Genomic DNA, 21,242 nt, shown 5'->3' on the forward strand with positions numbered 1-21,242 from the left:
CCACTGAGTTCCCTGCACCCAAACCCCCACCCTGACGAGCCCCCTTGTACCCCCACATCTGGATCCCCATACCACTGACCCCCAACTAGCTGAACTCAGAACCCCCCCAACCAAAGTCCACTCCCCCAGCACCCAGACATCCCTGCCGAGACCCCCCCGACCCCTCCGCTGAGCCCCAACCACTTTCTCGTAGAAGCTCCTGAAATGTCCTATTGTCCCTGCACCTGGAACACCCTCAACGAGTCTCTGACCCCCCACTGAGCTGCCTGCACCTAGATTGTCCCACAGAGAATCCTCTCACCCCACACTGAGCTCCCCCACACACACTTGGATCCTACCTGGTTGAGCCTGCCTGCTGAATACCTGGTGCGCCTGGCGCAGAGCCCCAGGGTGTTTCTGGGGCAGGCCCAGGCCTTGAGCTGTGTCAGGGTTGGGGGCAGCCTCATTACTGAGTCCATGTCTCAGGTGTGGGGAGGCTGCAGGGTGATCCCCACCTTCGTACAGCCCATGGCCTGTGCTCCCCACTGCCATGCTGGGGCCTCTGCATTTATTTACTGACAGATAAAACTTGCAGAATCTTAAAATATTGTGCGCAGAATTTTTAATTTTTTGGCACAGAATTTTTAACTTTTTGGCGTAGAATGCCCTCAGGAGTAATATTACAGAAAGATCATATACTAAGCCATAGTCGCATGCGTAAGAGCCGAGGGGGTCCAAAGCACTGAATGACTTCAATCCTAAGAGGATTTCAACTGATACTGAGAGTGCTCATTGGCACTTTGCAGGATCGAGTCTTCGAACCAGAAGTGGCAAATTGACTGGCAGTCAGGTTTGGATCGAACGCCACAAAAGGATATTGCAATATCTGTAGCCATTGCTCAGCGTATTTCCTTAAGCTCCTCAAATATCCTTGCATCAGCGGGCAGGGATGGAGAAGACAGAGTAAATTACCCTGTTCCTGGATCTTGGTTCATCATGTTTGGGTTTCATTTCCAATCAGAACAGCCTAAGAGATGTTTCCAAGCAGCAGCAAAGCAAAAGGTAGGTGAACTGGGTTGAAAAGGTCACTCGTTGGTTTCGCCATTATTTTGGTTAAAGCACAGAATGCAGGACAGCAGAAAATTAGCAGGAAATTAATAAAAACACAAGGAAAACATTAAGGATTGTGGAAGTGGGCTAACATTTACTGGGGGAAAACAGCTGCATGAAAAAAATAATAAGGCCACTGAATGCTGCTTTTTTTACACTGTGCTGAATAAAAACCAAAGGCTATCATCCACCAAGACACACATTTGGCAAGAGGTGCGGGGAAATACTTGAGCCAGAGGCAAAGGCCTACTTACCCAGCAACACACATCAATCTCTATGTTTTCTGAATGCAAAACAAGGAGCTCTAAATGATTAACAGTAATGGCCATTAACGTTGTTGGGAAAAATAATAATTCTGTATAATCCATTGCCAAAAGATTTTTAATAAAGGATGCATACTATTTTTAAAACCTGATGGGAGTTGCTCTTTTCCAGATTGGAAAAAACCACCAACACAGCTACTGGAAAAAAAAGAGAGCACAAGTCTGCATACAGCCATAAACAGCACCACCAAGAAAAAGACCCAGTCCTGCAACAAAAGACCCAATTCTGCTTGTCACAGTGATCTGCATTATAATAGTGCTACTGTACTAGCATAAAGATAAGCTATGCAATACTAGCTTAAAGCCAAAGAATAATTTGCACCGAAGGAATGTAGGCCTGCTATAAATCAAAGGTTGGTGACTACCAAACAAAATGAACAATGCTTCAGTTCTAAAATGCTAATGCTTGAGAAACGTGTTTTTAAGGAGCCCAAACGTAGTTATTATTAACCCACTGGCACAAGCAAACAGAGTTCCCAAAAAAACCACACCACAATGCAAAGTATATGATTGCCATCGAGAAGAGTTTCAGTCCCAGTGAACCTTAAGAAGTTAAATCACATCCTCAATTATTCGCTCCTGTTTTGGATGCTAAACAAATTACCAATGACTGGAATTTTGATTCTGTGGTCATAATTTCAAAGTCTCAAATACGAACTTAAATTAGAAGTAATAAGAAAGATGTGAAATGTTAATAAAATGCTAATTGATTACTCCAAGTATATCAACGTAACTGTGTAACAAGATATGTATCACTTAGGTAGTCGTTAACCACTAATGAAGATGACATTACAGTAATCAGATAGCTCTGACGATTGGTAACTACATAAAGAGTCACCATTTCATGACCAAAGTAGTTTCACCAATTCTTATGATTTTATTGCAAATCTCATTATATTAAGTCTTTTTTCTTAAAGCCTGAGCTTCTGGATTCATGTGTTTACATGAGCATTCATTAAAAAACCCAGTATTTCTAGTCCTGGTTGTGAAGAAAAGCCTGAGAACATGAACCTTAAAGCCTCCAATACAAGAAGTAAACTAAAATGAGCCCTTTTAAAAAATAAAAACGATGATTTGTAGGCTGTTCTTGTGATTTTTGGCACATGACTCATATGTTTTGATCACTTGGGGCAGACAACGCTGCCTGAGGTTGTTGCTGTCTGAAGGCTCTTCACTGAACGAACTGCAATGAATTCAGCGTCTCAACCCAATTTCCAGTGCACAGTTGTCCGACTCTAAGTCCCACCACCATAACAACAGGCACGCCTGCTGGCGGGTCAAACAGAAAGGCCAAGGACTCAGTGAACATGGAGGTTGACCTACACCCTACCATTCGAAGGGATGCCCTCCGGGTTAAGCATTGAGGCACATGGGTGAAGGAGTGCAGAGAAAACATTCTGCTGTTGTCAGTGTTGCATTTGTTCTGATCAAAGGCAATTTTTATCTCCAGGGCTTTAAAAGCAATATTAACAAGGTATAAATTCACACCCCAATAATGTTCAATTCGGGACAAGCTCTCTTGTTTTGTGTGAGTACAGCAGCCAGCACAATGGGCCTCTGGGCACAACTATGATATTAGTACTAATAAACAATGTTTTCAATAATCAGCTGATATTTTAAGTAAGAGGCCTATTCCAGCCATTGGAAGGTAAGCAGGCAGATTGTCACTGAACACAATGGAGTTACACCCACTTTCAGGAGGGCTGAATGTATTAAAATTCAAATATACATTTACTTCAAAATAAATGAGGGGCTAAACTGAACTCTTTCAATCATTTGATTCAAAGCATTCCCTAAAATCCTAACCCTTGAGACACAGAGGGGAGTTAACTAGTCCTAGAAAGCAGAGTTTGTCTTCCAGTCCTACAGTTCTGTGATTCTATCACTGAAAATATATCCCTGTACCCAGTGCGACTGACCTCTTGTGTGACCTTGGGCCTGCCACTTCTCCGCCCTGGAACTCGGCTTCCCCTCCCACGCTTCATCTGCCTTGTTTATCGAGATGGTGAGCTCTCACTGTGGGTATGTCTGCCCTGCATTCTTACCTTGAGGGATAATTTGCACCTAACCCGACTCCCATCCATATCCCCAAATCCTAGCTCGAGTTAAGTGGGATCCTGAGCTTGAGGTAGCTGGCCTGTCATGGGGGTGGGTTGGAGCTCAAATGCCTCTGAAGCTCTAGTAATGCCGTGGGAATTCAGCTTGTGTGTCTATGCAGCACCTAGCACAAAGGGGCGCTGATCCCAACTGGGGCCTCTAAGCGTTACTGTCATATAAAGAATAAGAAATAAAAATAACGGTACTAAGAGCAGTCTCAGAGAATTCAGTACACACACAGAGGGTGCACCATGCTCTGGATGGGGGAAAAAAAGCATCACACTAAGAACATGAAGGTGTATCGGGAGTTAAACTCAGAATGGAGAGGTAGAGAATTGCCAAGTGCTGGTGTATTATAATTGGTCACAAAATAAAAACACCATTAAATAAAACTCAAACCATTAGGAGAGACTTACCGTCCCTGTCAACTTTTACAGACCCACGACTGCCGGTAAGGCACTGTTAATCTCCATTTAATCAATTATACCAATAAACGGAGCCCTTTTCCTTAGCCAGGCACCTCATTAATTCTCTTATTGTTGATATTATGATGCTTAATCAGTCTTACCGCAGCCTGTGCACCCGGCCCGGACGTGGCCAAGAACTAGGTTAACCCCAAACGTGCAGACTCTGAAGCTGCCCCACAAACTCAGCATGAAAAGGGCGGGAGGAAAGGGTTTGGTTTTAGAAGCTAGAATAAAATGAGCTGCATTCCCCTCGCTCATTATTCCAAGTCTGCCTGATTGGCTGGTATGCGAGAAATGTTGAGGGAACCGGGAGGCACATCTCTAGTTAAACCAGCATCGTTTCACGCCTAGTATAAGGTTCTGCTGTGCCACCTTGTGTTACATCGCATCACATCTGATATAAATCAACGGTGCGCGGCTTGACTTGCTCCTATGCAACAAGTTCAACAATTAAGAAAAAACGCTTTCAAAACCCACAAACTTAAAAAAACCCTTAAAAGTGACATAGCTTTAGTAATTCTTTTCTGAAGCCAGCCCCATCTTTTTGTCTGATAAGGGCCTATTCCCTTCTGAAAGTTAACATAGTTCACACAGTGAGAAGATTTCAGGCAATTTGCTGCTAAGAAATCCTTTGATTTTTCTTGATGATTTATAACTGATCTGAACTCTTCCATACACCGTGACAATTGCATTCCTGAGTCTCACATACACTACACTACTACATACAAGTTTAGGAAATCATTTTAGCCCTTAAAAAAAAGTTTTGTGATGAAACACCATGACCTGTATCAGTTACTGCCTTTTACCCTACCCTAATATTCAAAGCGACTGTGGAGATCAGATGACTTACACATCTATGAGGAACAAACAGTGTAACACAGATGTGTCACACTAGCGTAAGAATGAACAGCAACTGATATAACACTAATATTTGCCCTAAATACAGATTATATGGGCATTTATTAGTTTGCTTCATTCCACTTCATGCAACACAAGAAGAGTTGATTATAGATAGTGGAGACGAAAACAATGTTATGTTTTAAATGACTAATGGATTAATCTTGCGTACTTTTATACACCATACCAACAGAAATTGGAGAGCCCTACAGGCAATGAAAATGCATACACATCAGTGTTGCCAGTTCTCACAATTTTGTCATGAGTGTTGTGGTATTTGGTGATTCCCTCAAAGCTCAAGCTCCTGGAGTCAGGTGATTACTCGAGACTCTCAGCTTTTACAAAAAAAAGTTTCTAGCTGACATGTCTACAGAAAAAAAATCTTGGAAATAAGAACCTCCAAAATGTAGCAAAAAAAGCATCCCCATCTTTAATATTTTTAAAATCTCATGAAATTAAGTATATTTCTTGATTTGTAGGGACCTGGCTCATGATTTTAGAATGCCAATGGCTGGCAATACTGACATTTGTTTCTGGTACTAGATTCCCATTTGATGTGGATTACTTTCATTTTGCCATTCACAGTTTCTAAGTCAAGTTACATGACTTAGAAACTCTCTCTCTCACACACATTAATGAATTAGCAACAATTTTAATCTAAACTGAGGCCCAGTCTCTGTTTGTGGGCCTAATTTGCACCTGCAAATGCCCTTTTAGTGCAAATATTAGTAACTATACATCAAGAGAATCTGATACACAACACACACTTCACTGCAGGCATTCAAAGACAGGGTGAAATCCTGGCCTGAAGAAAACAGAAGTTTTGCCATTCAGTGGGGACAGGATTTCACCCTCTGTGTTTTCTCTGGATGCACGCTGTGGCCACAAAATGGATAAATATTATTAATGAGAAGAACTGATTTTAAAAGTTAAGCGAGGCTTATTTTTGTCCCAAAGAGAAAACAAGTTTTTATCGGGCTGCTTTACAAACCAATTACCAGAAATCAGTGCATCATGCTGCATAGCAATATAGAGCACTGACCCAAAAAGGCACATCTGACGCACCCTTGCTGCTTAGAGAGAAGAGGTAACTTTCATTGTGACTATAAAAAAAACACCCATACCAAAATGTTCATACGAAATATGAACTGGCTTGGCAGAATTCAATTTTTTTTAAAAATAATTTCAAAGGATAATACTCTGATGTTTATTTTTAAGTTTTTTATTTTTATCAGTTGTCACAGTTGGCCAAAATTATAGGTTTTAAACTTTTTTTTAATCTCTTGAAAGTTTCATGGTTACGAGAAATGATGGGAGAGGTCAGACAACAATTATTTAATGACACTAGGTGTTGAAATTCAAAGAGTTAAAGCTTTCTAACCATTAAAACACAAACTGTCAACATCACATTTCAAAATACACAAAGTAAATATTCTTAAGTCAGGTTTCAGAGTAGCAGCCATGTTAGTCTGTATCCACAAAAAGAACAGGAGTACTTGTGGCACCTTAGAGACTAACAAATTTATTTGAGCATAAGCTTTCATGGGCTATAGCCCACTTCATTGGATGCATAGAATGGAACATATAGTAAGAAGATATATATATATACATACAGAGAACATGAAAAGGTGGAAGTAGCCATACCAACTGTAAGAGGCTAATTAGTTAAGATGAGCTATTATCAGCAGGAGAAAAAAACTTTTATAGTAATAATCAAGTGCTAAGTTGGCGGATGTGATTGCAGAGCCATTGGCCGTTATCTTTGAAAACTCATGGCGATCGGGGGAGGTCCCGGATGACTGGAAAAAGGCTAATGTAGTGCCCATCTTTAAAAAAGGGAAGAAGGAGGATCCTGGGAGCTACAGGCCAGTCAGCCTCACCTCAGTCCCTGGAAAAATCATGGAGCAGGTCCTCAAGGAATCAATTCTGAAGCACTTAGAGGAGAGGAAAGTGATCAGGAACAGTCAGCATGGATTCACGAAGGGCAAGTCATGCCTGACTAATCTAATTGCCTTCTATGATGAGATAGCTGGCTCTGTGGATGAAGGGAAAGCAGTGGACATGTTGTTCCTTGACTTTAGCAAAGCTTTTGACACTGTCTCCCACAGTATTCTTGCCAGCAAGTTGAAGAAGTATGGGCTGGATGAATGGACTATAAGGTGGATAGAAAGCTGGCTAGATTGTCGGGCTCAACGGGTAGTGATCAATGGCTCCATGTCTAGTTGGCAGCCGGTATCAAGTGGAGTGCCCCAAGGGTCGGTCCTGGGGCCGCTTTTGTTCAATATCTTCATAAATGATCTGGAGGATGGTGTGGATTGCACCCTCAGCAAGTTTGCAGATGACACTCAACTGGGAGGAGAGGTAGATATGCTGGAGAGTAGGGATAGGATACAGAGGGCCCTAGACAAATGAGAGGATTGGGCCAAAAGAAATCTGATGAGGTTCAACAAGGACAAGTGCAGAGTCCTGCACTTAGGACGGAAGAATCCCATGCACCGCTACAGACTAGGGACCGAATGGCTCGGCAGCAGTTCTGCAGAAAAGGACCTAGGGGTGACAGTGGAAGAGAAGCTGGATATGAGTCAACAGTGTGCCCTTGTTGCCAAGAAGGTCAATGGCATTTTGGAATGTATAAGTAGGGGCATTGCCAGCAGATCGAGGGACGTGATCGTTCCCCTCTATTCGACATTGGTGAGGCCTCATCTGGAGTACTGTGTCCAGTTTTGGGCCCACACTACAAGAAGGATGTGGAAAAATTGGAAAGAGTCCAGCGGAGGGCAACAAAAATGGTTAGGGGACTGGAACACATGAGTTATGAGGAGAGGCTGAGGGAACTGGGATTGTTTAGTCTGCGGAAGAGAAGAATGAGGGGGGATTTGATAGCTGCTTTCAACTACCTGAAAGGGGGTTCCAAAGAGGATGGATCTAGACTGTTCTCAGTGGTAGCAGATGACAGAACGAGGAGTAATGGTCTCAAGTTGCAGTGGGGGAGATTTAGGTTGGATATTAGGAAAAACTTTTTCACTACGAGGGTGGTGAAACACTGGAATGCGTTACCTAGGGAGGTGGTGGAATCTTCTTCCTTAGAAGTTTCTAAGATCAGGCTTGACAAAGCCCTGGCTGGGATGATTTAATTCGGGATCGGTCCTGCTTTGAGCAGGGGGTTGGACTAGATGACCTCCTGAGGTCCCTTCCAACCCTGATATTCTATGATTCTAAGATGGCCCATTTAGACAGTTGTCAAGAAGGTGTGAGGATACTTAACATGGGGAAATAGATGTGTGTGTGTGTGTATATATATATATATATATACACATATATATCTATATCTATATATATATCTATCTTCTTACTATATGTTCCATTCTATGCATCTGATGAAGTGGGCTGTAGCCCATGAAAGCTTATGCTCAAATAAATTTGTTAGTCTCTAAGGTGCCACAAGTCCTCCTGTGCTATTCTTAAGTCAAACGCTAATAAGTTCTCACACAGATTTTTTTTTACTTTGTGTAGCTGTAAATTACTATCATCATTGATGGAAACATTTTGTCATTGGTTTGTGTGTGTGTACCATGAAATAGACGTTTACCAACATTTATTGATAAAAATCTAATCCTTCCAAGCCTAACTCACTCTCAACTTTTTCCTTACAGATATCAACCTTTCATTTAATCTATTCCTCTGATTTTAGCCAATTACTGTTTCTGTTACTCTGTAAACTAGTCACTAAGTGGAATGACCACTGTAAGAGACTGAGAAAATGTGATTTTTAAACTTGCTTTAAAGTCTCACCAAGTTTGTGAGCCTTGTTAGAACTGAATTCCACTCAATGGAGAGAAGAGAATGGGCAAAAGAAGACCAGATACTTTGGGAAAGAGAAGTCACCTTTCCCAAATTTAGATGTTCCTTCAGAACTGGTACTTCTCTACTAATCAAGTCATCCTTGAAAAACAGGAAGCGTATGTTAAAATTATATTAACTTTGGGCCAGCACTTTAACTTGCCCCTTAATTTATTTTTTATCTCTTTGGAAAATGGAGAAAAAATTCCAGTGTGAGAAAATGTTCATGAAATTTAATGTGTATTTTCCAATGCAATTTTCAGACCAGCTCTAATTTTCACTCATTTGATTTGCTCCCATACAAATTTCTCTAAAGGAAATAGTAACTTGAAATAGCACATGAAGTTAACTGATTTATTACATATTTTAAAGATTTCTAATAAGAGTCCTAATTAAATGAATTGTAATACAGAATCTTAACTACCAAAGTCAGTTTAGTTTACTTCTATTTTTAATCATGCTATAATTCTGACACATACTTACATCATTTTCCACCTTATCTTTGGCATTTATAAACTATCAAAGATAAGACATCACAATCTGATCTATTCATGGATAGCATTATTCATGGTAAAGCACCATGGAGCATTACCTTGTATATCTGCAAATAGCTTATACAGAGATGATAACGTATTGGTGAAGGATCCAATGAACGGGTTTCAAGGGAGATGACTGAGTGGGAAGCTCTGGATGTTTTATCCATGACAGAGGGTGAGGAGAGAGAAGCTAAGGAGAAGAGAGGACTCCTGAGATGGGATTTGAAAAGAGCTAGGGTCAGTCGGGCACGCCGTATGGCGAGAACGGCAGGCTGATTTCCAAGGACGAGGAATGAGGTATGTTTCGGATGAAGGAAGAAACTGCCGCAGTTTGGGCTAATGGAAGTTTGGTGAGTTGGGAAGTAAGGGAGACCAATTATAAACGAAGGCATTACAACACTCAAGATGAGACCGGGGGGGAAGACATGAGGTAGGGAGTTTTGAAGAATGTGATATTTACTACTGGATTGTGATGAACACACAGGATTTAAAACAAAAAACAAAAAAACACAGGAGAAAATTATTTCCATTAGCAAAATAGTCAGGTACACTAAGATAGAAACTGCCACTTCAAAAAGTATTCAGGGCCACACATTTGATAAAAGCAGGGAGTTCAACAAGTCAGATACATCACCCTGCTCCCCACCCAGAAAATAAAAATAAATCAGTGGGAATGCAGATTCAGAGACAACCATAATGTAGGCCCTGATCCTGCAATCAGACCAGCACAGGCAGATCTTTCCATTCATGCACAAGCTATGCTGACATTGACTTCAATCGGGCTCCATTTGTCTCTAAAGGTCCACCTGAAAGGATGCAACTGCAGGACAAAGTCTGTGTGAAATACCCTTATCCTGCAACAAAGAAAAATACCCTTATCCTGCTGTTTGAAAGAGGAACCCTGTCTTCTCCTTTCTGAAGCCCTGGCACATGCATAGACATGCTATGGTAACAGTCAGATAGTTCCCGGGTTGTGATCTTGTCCTGAATGCGATCTGGATTCTCTCTCGATTCAGCAGCTGCTATAACTGTTTGAAATTTTCTGGCAGCTAGACACTTAAGCAGCATGACTTTCAAATCACTCTTCATTGCAAGCCTAAAGGGCAAACAGAAGTGAGCGGCTTGTTCAACAGAGTTCAAGTCTCCGGCAATAGCTAATTGCAGGCAGCTATAATTATAATGGTTTTGCATCATTAGGGAAAGCAGCTAAAACACAGATATAATACTAATGATGTGAGATTAGATATTGCTTTTCGTTTGGCTCCATTAAATGATCTTTCTGCAGTGCTAGTGATAAATTGGGTAAGGTGAAGAGATTTCTTCTTCTGTGAGGGGACTTTTGCTAAGCAACATGTACCCAGCCAGCCCTTTGGTTTAAAAGCCTGAAACTAAATGGTGCGAAACACCCTGAACTCCTGTGGAAGTGAACAGGAACTGAGGGCACTCAGTGCCTTGTACAATCCCGGGCCAAAGGAGTAGCACTATTGTTTGAGGATTCATTAGCCAAAGACTTTGCTGTTGCCATTGATTTTATATGGAAGGCACTCAGCTATTGTGGTAATAGGTGGCAGTATAAAACTCTAAGATAGAAAGATAGATGGATACAGGTTGTTTATACAGTTCCCCGCTGTAACCTTCTAAATCTTCTGCCTACCCTCAGCTGGCTCTGAAACCCCAGCCAGACCGCCTCGAAAGACTGGTCTTCATTTCTCAGGCTGTTCTCCGTCTCCAATTAGAATTTGGTGCTAGTAGAAAGTATTTAGAAACTAAAGATCTTTGTTTATCTACCCTTGAAGTTAAGCTGAGCATTAACCCTTGTCTTGCAGTAGGGTAGAAGGATGCATCTTTGAGAGGAGTATGTAGATCAGACTCCAGACCCATTTTATCATTGGCTTTTACACCAACCAGGGTACAGATGAACGCCAATTGGGACCGCTGTGTGAGGTGGACACCTGTTCTGTCAGAACTACAAAAAACCCACCCAACAGTAAGTCAGTGGAATACCAGGCAGATGGCAACAACTTTTGGTAACTACACACACCTGGCTGTATTAGAACCAATGATCTGAAATTGAAAGATTGTTATCTTGCTTTGAGCCCCCTAACCTGAGGTCATTCTAAAACTAGGAATAAAAATAAGACAAATATTGTCTCACAGTCAGATATTAGGTCTTATTTACACCAGGAAATTAACTAGAACAACTATTGTGGCATAAACTTTTCCGTGTGTCCCCATGGTGAATAAAAGTCACTTTTATTCCAGAATAGAGGGTCCACACAGAGAGCTATTCCGGAATAGCTTATTCCAGTCAATTTCCCCATGTAGACAAAGCCTTAATGGAAAGGGATTCCATGGAATGACCATTTTTAGTATTGAATCAACTTTGAAGCACCAAATATGAGGTAAGAATTTCATTTGTTTGAAAGTTCCAATATTAATAGGACAGTGTCAGGTTATAAATAACATTTAAAATAAAAATGTCCTATACTTACTGCTTTGATTATTAACAATACTTCAAGATTATTGAAACTGAAATAATGTGTGCAATTGTAGGCCATGAACCTGCAAAGACTCACACTTGACTTTGTACTTGGTATGTAATAGTGTTTGTCTAGTTTTTAAAAAGAAAAGGAGGACTTGTGGCACCTTAGAGACTAACCAATTTATTTGAGCATAAGCTTTTGTGAGCTACAGCTCACTTCATCGGATGCATCCTGTGGAAAGTGTAGAAGATCTTTTTATATACACACAAAGCATGAAAAAATACCTCCTCCCACCCCACTCTCCTGCTGGTAATAGCTTATCTAAAGTGATCTCTCTCCTTACAATGTGTATGATAATCAAGTTGGGCCATTTCCAGCACAAATCCAGAAAACCTGGATTTGTGCTGGAAATGGCCCAACTTGATTATCATACACATTGTAAGGAGAGTGATCACTTTGGATGGGCTATTACCAGCAGGAGAGTGAGTTTGTGTGTGGGGGGGGGGGTGGGGGGGTGAGAAAACCCGGATTTGTGCTGGAAATGGCCCAACTTGATTATCATACACATTGTAAGGAGAGTGATCACTTTAGATAAGCTATTACCAGCAGGAGAGTGGGGTGGGAGGAGGTATTTTTTCATGCTTTGTGTGTATATAAAAAGATCTTCTACACTTTCCACAGGATGCATCCGATGAAGTGAGCTGTAGCTCACGAAAGCTCACGCTCAAATAAATTGGTTCGTCTCTAAGGTGCCACAAGTCCTCCTGTTCTTTTTGCGAATACAGACGGACACGGCTGCTCCTCTGAAACCTGTCTAGTTTTTGAATTCCTGGAAGCATGAAAAGTGAAAAGAGACTCGTGAATTTCACTTTTGTTTCTATGTAGATTCACTTTCAGGTTCTTGTACACTATGCATAATACTGCAGTGTGCAAATACTGCAAGACAATGCTAAAATCCTAAGGGAATAGTTGTTTCAATTTTGTACTTTTTACAAAGTGTCCTGTATTTCCTCTCTCAATACAACTGCCAGACTTGGATGGTACAACCTATCTAATTTCCGGAAGTCAAAGCTTCTGCTGAAGCTACATTACAGTAAATATTTTACAGGCTGCTCTCAGTGGCTATGCGCTTTACATTTCAACAACTAAGCGTAATTGTCGGGAGTGCACCAGTGGCTTGGAGCTGGCTGAGCTTTTCGCATAGATTACACATTTCTTTCTGATATTTTTCTGCCTGATTAGTAATCACTACTGACAAATCCTTTGGACAGTTCTGAACACCAGCCTCAGTGTGATGGGGATGATTCTGGCAAAGTCTGATTGAATGCAAATGTTATGTTAATAAAAGGATGCCTGACAGCAAGCTCTCCTAGCACTCTCTTCACTGGACACCAGAGGGAGGAGGAGGAAAGGACAGCCAGCAGAGAGACTGAAAGAAGAACCACTTCAACAGGCATGAAGAATCTTATCACAGAATGGAGCCAAGTACACTTCTGGAATCTGATCAAAATAAATAGTGGCACTTTGTCTAGGGCAGGCACTTCCGATAAATGAATTGGCAGAGGTAATGCAAGGTAAAATTACTGCAGAGAGGGTCTGAGTACATTGGATCTACACAGCATAGGCACAGCGCATCCTAGCTAACTACATTCTCTAACTTTTAAACCAGACACCCTGTTTTCCACATTGTAGCTTGTCTCATGCGTATATATTTTGGTAAATTTATGAGCCATGATTAGCAACCTCTCAGGGCAACTTCATTTTGATGCGGAGAGAAGCTCATTTTAATTATTTACTGGGCACCAGGGTCACAACAAATTCAAGCTTCTGTACCATGACAATATATGTTTAATTCATCGATCCGTCCATATACTGGGAAAGATAAGGCAGATAAGAGATTCATTAATATTAGCAGCAGACTGACCATTTACTCTCTCATTAAAACTCAATACCTTGATTTCCTGACCAAACCTTCTCATTATACCTCAGCGGCAATGGCAAAAGAAGGATGATTGAATGTCAGCCACAGTTTGACTAACTAATGTACAGTGGTAACAGAGATATTTATGTTCTTTCCAGGAAGATTAATAATATCTGCTGTTTCCTTTCCAACTGTAGTTGGAGAAACTTTCTACCAAATACATAAATCAAACATGAGACTTATGGTGTATTTTAAAGGCTCTCAATATTAGAGTGATTTTAAATTACTCAGGTTCTGCAGATACCAGTAATAAAACTAGAGAACTCGTCTTAATGTATTCCGTTCCTTACTTTTTAATTTATTATAAAAATATAAAATTCAATAAAATTTTTGAGGTGGAAGGGAAGGAAACTATTCATTTTACTACATCCCTCATTCATTGCTAAATCTGTGCACTCGAATCCTTGGTTTACGTTCACAAGAGACGAGTCTGAGACACCTGAAAGGTGCTGGGATTTTCAGAAATGGATAAGCATCCACTACCATCTCAACACTGGCCCCCATAAGGTGTAAGACAAGCAACCCAAAAATCACCAATCACCTTGGAAAAATGTAGGTCCAGCTAATAACCGTTCCACCCCCTTCCCTAAAATACCTCAAAACATGCAAATTAAGATCCCAATGTTGCAAGCCAATGGGACTTTGCAAGGGGAAGAAAGGACTATGTGTGTTAGCAGGGACCTTAATTTACACCCTTATCTTAAGCCCGCTCTTTATCAGGGGGCTGACTGAAGGGAAACAACCTGAAAGCTGAAATGCAAATGAAGTCAAGTATAGCAACACACATTGGCCACCCCCTCTCACTCGCTCTGAGTGTGTGTGTGTGTGGGTGTGTGTGTGCAGGGCCATCCAGTATACCTTTTTGGGCAACTATTTGTTCCCCACTGACATTCTCTAGCCCTTGTGGCTTGATGCTGACACCACTAAAAACCATTTGGAAAGCCGGTAGAGAAGTATTCCTGTGCCAAATGTTCCCCACAGCTTGGCTGGGAGGCAGCATTCAGCACATATTTACAGTCTTAACTCTGTGCTTATTTTAGCTCTGCAGCTCATCTCCGACAGCTTGACCCTGACCGGTACAGGTGTCAATGGTGGCACAGACATGGACATGGTAAAAAGTGGTGTGCAGGGCAGGGAGCACAGAGGACCCTGGCTTTCTATGAGCACCTAGCTCAAGGGCAGCAGCATGGGCTGTACAAGTCTGCCTGGACCCCTGGGTAATTCCACACAGAGCTAGTCCCCACTGAAGCCCAGTCTGCTGCAGCTTCACTGCTCCAGGACCTGAGCTAACGAGATGAAAGCTAGCTTGGGTAGGTCTCCACAAACTGCAATAGCCCCCTGGTGATTGCAATGTAGACAAGCCCCCTAAGAAGGCAGGAACAGCTGCTATGCAGATACCAAGCGACTCTGGCCTCATAGCAGGAGTGAAGCCTACAAGGGGAATGCCTCATTAGCATACCTCTCCTCATTACACTTTGCCTTGCACTTATGCAATTAGAAGCTCAAGTCTACGCTCTCCCATACACACTCACTACACCCAGAACCATTTTTACCATGCTTTATTCTTTCCAATAGGCAGCGGTGAGTTGGTGATCAAACAGCACTCTCATCACCGTCATCTTCTCCTGCTCATCCCTCTTTGCATTGTACATATATATCCATAAACCCCACGCGTCCCCTCTCCTCTCGCATGTTGCTCCCCCGTCTTTTTTTTTTTTTAAATAAGCACAGCAGGAGCTTGTGACTTACTACTACTCCGTGGAGGTTGTCCCAGCGCCTTTCTGGGACACTGTGCTTTGCAAAGCCGCAAAAAAGAGGTGAAACTTCATTAGGATCACTAAACTCCTCACAGATGCCAACTGAGCATGCTCAGAAGTAATTTTTCCATTGCTTAAAACTTTCTGTTTTAATTTTTTTTAATTTTTTTTGGCCCATCCCACATCTGGAGGAGGGCTGGTCCTTCAACGAGGACTATACACATTCAAAGTTCGGCAGGTGATTTTCCCTGGATATTTTTGAGCTACTGTTGAGCTAAAAAAAAAAAAAAAAAAGTAGAATATGGATTATTTCTGCTGTCTTCACTTTCCAAAAACAGCCAAAGGATTGCCCGCAATTTCTTTGGAAATCCAAAGAAAGTTTCAGTCCCAGATGCAAACTTTTACCAGTATGTAAAAACGGGTTATAATGAAAATCCTGATTTAATCAGAACACTTGCTATCAAAAGGCAGAGATGGATATTAATATTACATATAAATGTTATGTATAATGTATCTATATACATACATTTCCCTCTGCAACAAAAATGGGTTAAAATAATGTTTTTTTAATATATGATATGTAATATGAGAAAATTGTGAGGGATGATCAATTTCTACATCTTATAACTTGGGTGGATTACAAAGATTTAGGATCGCAAGCCTTTAATGATGTAGATTTTTTTCCCCTTCCAGATAAAACTACTTTAAAAAAAAACAAAACAACCTAAGACGTACCTCCTCGTTGCACAAGTAATGTGACTTCGCTTCCTTTAGGACATTCAATCAGCATATCCACGACTTGGTTGTGAGTGAGGTTTTGCACATTCTTCTTATTCACTTCAACGATAAGGTCCCCTTCTTTTAGGCCTCGGCATCTGGGGCTGTCTACAATTTGTTTCACTCTTTGGCCCCCACCACCAGGACTGTCTGCTATAGTAAAACCAAAGCCCATGGGGCCTTTCACTATATGTACAGTTATGAGTTCCGGCTGTGTTGCTATAGAAGAAGCCAAAGAGACAGTATCGTTGGGGTAACCATGGGATCCATTTGAAGAGACTTCAGCTGGACTACTTGGCCTTTGCTCCTTCAAGCCATTTACTTTCCCTGTTTTACTACTGTGGCTTGCTGGAGAATCATAATTTTCCTGCCCGTTCACAATGATCGGTTCTTTATCTAGAATTGCCACAGACGTCACCAGGCTTGTGTTGGGGTCATCGGGGTCAAAGGGCAGAGGGTAACCTCGACACAGTTCAAGGTCCACACTGGCACCGATGGGAATGGACTGGAAGATTTTTACAACTTGAGCGTGTGTATGTCCCAGCACACAGGTATCATTCACACTGACTATAACATCTCCTGTGGATGAAACAAACAAACAAACAAACATACACTTTCAATTTGTTGCTTTAATGCACCAATCTCTTTTCAGAACATTAACAATGGACTCTTATCAGCACTGAACAATGGGTACCACTCTGCTTCCATGCTGATAGACTTGTAGCGGCGTATACATCTGCACAGATACTTTATCTAAATACTCCTGCCTCTCAGCCAAAGACAAGAGTAGCTGTGCTGAGGTGAGCAAGAGCAATCTGTATCCAAAAGATTCACTGAATAATTTTTTACATACAAAAGTGCTTTGGAAAGGAAAATAGAACTTGGCTTATTAAAATATATATATCAAGCAAAATGACAATATATGGCCCATTTAACAGTTTTTGCAAAGCTCAGCTCTTGCTATTACACACTCTAATACAGCTGACATATGACAGAAACACAATGGAGATCACATGAAGAACAAAAACAGAAGGACTGCAGCAACAGACTGCATAAATATGATTCTGTAGAGTCTCAGCCGTAGATGTCCTCAAGCCTAAGCATTGATTAAGTTCTGGGTTGTTTTACACTGTAGCTGCAAGGCAGGGCTGCTTAAGTAGTGATGCTCAACCAGTGGCTCCAGAGCCATGGGCGTCAGGCCACGTCACAATGGTCTCTCCCTGCTCTGCCTAGTCCCAGTCAGAGTGAAAACCCCACCCCCACTGCTTCCTCTAGCGCTTGGCATAGGCAATGCACTAATGTCACTACTGCAGAAACAGACCCGGCTCAGGATGCCTCCAGACATGAAGAGCAGCAGGAGGGATTGGGCAGAATAGCCCCTTCCCCATTTCTTGGTAGTAGCTACGAAGAAGGGGCGAAATGAAAAGGAATCACAGAGAGGTGCAAAATAAGTGACACAATACCCTTGAGGTGTTTTCCTCCTTATGAGCTGTCAATGCATCCCAAAGTGACTATTGCAATGCAGTGTCAGGTGGCTCTCTGTGGTTGCACTAGAAACTGAGGCAGTTGCTCATTTTCCCCACTGTTTGGCATCAATGGCTTAACACTCAGAGCAGACCCCTGGCTACGGCAGCTCTTGAGATCCAGTATCCACATTACCAATAACGTGCTACAAGACCTTGAAAAAGTTCCTCAGCTGGTCTGTGTTTCAGTTTCCCCGTTTACAAAATGGGGACAATACTACTTAGCTATTTCAGAGAGTTATGATGAGTCTTAAAACTCCTTGAGATCCTCAGATAACAGACGCTGTTAAGCGCAAAGTGGGGTGTTATTTAATTTTTGTCCCCAGAGCGTCATTACCTGTCTCCATTTTGCCATCCAGGGCAGCAGGGCCGTCAAGCACCAAACTCTTGATTTGGAGAAATTCATCCGGTTCGTCCCCTCCGACCACAGTGAAGCCGAACCCCCGGCTGCTTTTCCTCAGCTTGGTGTGGATGAACTTCCCTTTCAACTCTGAAGGGTTTCGTGTGAAAAATGGTTTTCCTGTTTAGGAAGTTTTGAAAGTCCATAAATATGCTCGAAAAATATTCTATCCCTTTGTCCTTCCCCAGCCCATGCTAGCTATTTAATGGACAGACACACTTGTGTGTATCCACGGAAGAGAATGGGACAGATTTGCAATTTTACTCTGGTTTACTAGCTTCTTACTCCACTCCACTGACTTCACTTGGACCACTCACGGAGTAAAGTGCTATATGTGAGTAATGGTATCAGAATGTGGCCCTCTGCTTATTGATTGCGGGTGTCCATCTCAAGGCAGAGTATAGATTTTAATTTTTAAAACAGATGCAGTAATGTGCACAGGCTATCGATGGCGGGAGATGGAATACACAAACATTCTGGATATATTCACTAGCTCTTTCTCCTGAGACAGTTTAGGAAGCACAAAAACGCGTGTAATGGCAAATGTCATATCTTTAAAAGACAATGGACGAAATGAGAGCTCGTGAAAGTGAGGCACTTGTAACACTTGCCTCAGGGAGCAGGTTCTGTGCTAAGTGGCCTTTCATGGCTCTGCCAGTGGTTTTCCAACCTGACTTGCAACACCTCCGCTATGTCAGCGCTGGTAATTTCTTGAGCAGTCTACTGAAACACGTGGGTTTGAGAGACTGTGCAAACGACTGCTAGGGCAGGCTGCTGGGGGAATTTCTGAGTGAAGGGAAAGCTAAGAAAGTTGTTGACCATATTACTCTATCCATAAAGCCCCTGATGCCCCCATCCCCACCCCAGTCTTTCATCCCCAACTGCACCAAAAATGAAGCAAGCTTTGTGAGGGGATCTCGCTTCCTTCATCCTGCTGCCTCCTCTCTATATTAACTGCACAGATGCTGCCATGCTAAACCAAAGCATTGTCTCGGACTCGTGCTCCTCTCCACACTCTGCCTGAAGTGCATGAAACAGCATTCACAAAAGGAATCAGAGGACCAGACTGGCTGTGCTGGAGGGGTGTTATCCGTGCTCTCTGGGAGCATGCTATGGAGTGCAGAGGGCTCTAAAAGTTAAAAAAATAAATAAAATAAGAAGTCCTGTGGAGGTAGGGTCCATGTAAAAGACACCGCATGGGTTCTGAAAATTAGCCACATTGCGTACTCTGCTGCCAGGAGATCAAACATCTTTGCACCTGTGACTGTTCTTTACCCAGGTCCCTAGAGGGAAAAAACCGACCACTGAGACCCCCGGTGACAACTCTAGGATTGACAGGGCCCTATGGGCATTATAATCAGAACGCTCGGCCTGCATTTAAAAACTCATCGCCAAGTTTTTGCTCCGACAGGCAGATCTCTAGGGAGCTGCTCGCTTTGTCCCCCTTCCTCCCCCAAGTGTTTCAGGTGTGCAAAAAGTGTTTTCCCACCAGAAAATGTTAGTAGGATGTGAGGTAACGACTCGTCTCACAGCCTCTTTGAAACACAAGAACATGATTCTTGTGTACACTAAGACATCATGCTAATAGCAGCATTATTATGCTACTTCTTGGTTGCAATGGAGGGTGAGGGGGTTCCATTTTAAATGAGTAAGTACGCTAAATGAAAGTCGATGCTGAAAGACAAAGCTACACACCAAGTTGCCGAATGGCAGCTGCTGCTCTTCCGGGCTTTGTGCAACACTCCCAGATAGCAGAGCCTGAAATGAAAGAGGGGGCAACTCAGCTGATCTCTCCCAAAGAAAGTGAGCAAGTGTGAGAGCGAAATAATTGCCGCAAATGAGAGAGGAGGCATGGGTGTGAGCGAGTGAGAGAGAGGAGGCAAGTGCAAGCGAGGGTACACGCTGTGAGAAAAGTGTGCTGGTGAACATCTGGACAAGCTACCGGGAGACAGGAGACTAGAGCTTTCACGTAATGTCACCATGAGGGAAGGCGGTCAGAGCAGGAGGGGCTGATCAGCTGAGAAAAGGTCCCCATAGTAACCACAAACCCTTACGTTTAAAGTAAATTTAAGAGGATAAGAGCTAAAAACCGACTACATACAGAGTCAAAGCGAAGCATTCACCTCCCCGCATGGAGCATGAGAGGTAAAGTCTGTATTAAAAAAAAATATATATATATATATATATTTTTTTTTAAAACAATGGGTCCAATTTTGGGCACTTTATGCCGCTCCAGCTGTGTAGAGGGCGGGTAAAGGCACTGCCGTGGGCCAGGGGACAACTTCCCCTGGAGTAGGAGAGAGGCAATGCTACTGGATATGGCCCTATGTTGCTCCCCACCACAGCCCCCGGAACAAAAGGGACTGTGAGATTCTGGGCTATCCCAGACTGCAGCACGGGGCATAGGGATCCAGAGTAAGGCTGCCTTCAACTGGTGCAATTCCCGCCACATGGCTCGACCCATGAGAAGCAGTACAGAATCCATCCCAACGGTTGTAGAGTTGTTTCCTCTTTTCACTTGAATCCATTCTACCCGTTCCATGACTTCATATTTTTGCTTTGACAAATGCACCCTATTTAGTCGTCAAAAAAAAACAACAAAAACCTTATCATGACAAAAATACAGTTCTCATTATAGATTAAAGATTCTCTTATTGCTCATTGCTGAAATAAGGGTGTTGTATAATATAAGCCGCAGAGCACAGAAACAATGGCTCCAAATTGCCTGTTTATTTTCTCCCCACATTTAAATAAGTTTGAAGCTAACATTTTAATTAAAAATCTGCCAGGGAGCATTAATTACTGAAACAATTATATTGACAGACTGTCACAGACATGGGAAAGATTTCTATCAACTTCAGAAATGGGCAGGGATGGTGTACCTAGCCTCTGTTTGCCAGAAGCTGGGAATGAACGACAGGGGATGGATCACTGGATGATTACCTGCTCTGTTCATTCCCTCTGGGGCACCTGGCATTGGCCACTGTCGGAAGACAGGACACTGGGCTAGATGAATCTTGGTCTGACCCAGAATGGATGTTCTTATGAAGGAGCCTGGTTGGCTCAACTACA

At 42.3% G+C, this 21,242-nt stretch overlaps 1 protein-coding gene across 30 annotated transcripts in view; it reads right to left on the reverse strand.

Moving 5' to 3' along the window:
* Positions 1 to 21,242, reverse strand: part of MAGI1 (membrane associated guanylate kinase, WW and PDZ domain containing 1) — a 486,586-nt gene that overhangs the window by 51,573 nt on the left and 413,771 nt on the right. For 22 of the 30 annotated variants that reach the window (XM_048856812.2, XM_048856808.2, XM_048856818.2 and 19 more), the window contains 3 exons: positions 19,866 to 19,928; positions 18,108 to 18,290; positions 16,206 to 16,826 (listed from right to left, as the gene is read on the reverse strand). In XM_048856812.2, the coding sequence (XP_048712769.2) occupies positions 16,206 to 16,826; positions 18,108 to 18,290; positions 19,866 to 19,928 (867 nt within the window). The remainder of the gene's footprint in view (positions 1 to 16,205; positions 16,827 to 18,107; positions 18,291 to 19,865; positions 19,929 to 21,242) is intronic. The other 8 variants (XM_048856829.2, XM_048856820.2, XM_048856813.2 and 5 more) reach the window with 1 other exon arrangement.

This window comes from Caretta caretta, chromosome 7 (genome assembly GCF_965140235.1).
Source record: "Caretta caretta isolate rCarCar2 chromosome 7, rCarCar1.hap1, whole genome shotgun sequence".
NCBI classification, from domain to species: Eukaryota; Metazoa; Chordata; order Testudines; family Cheloniidae; genus Caretta; species Caretta caretta.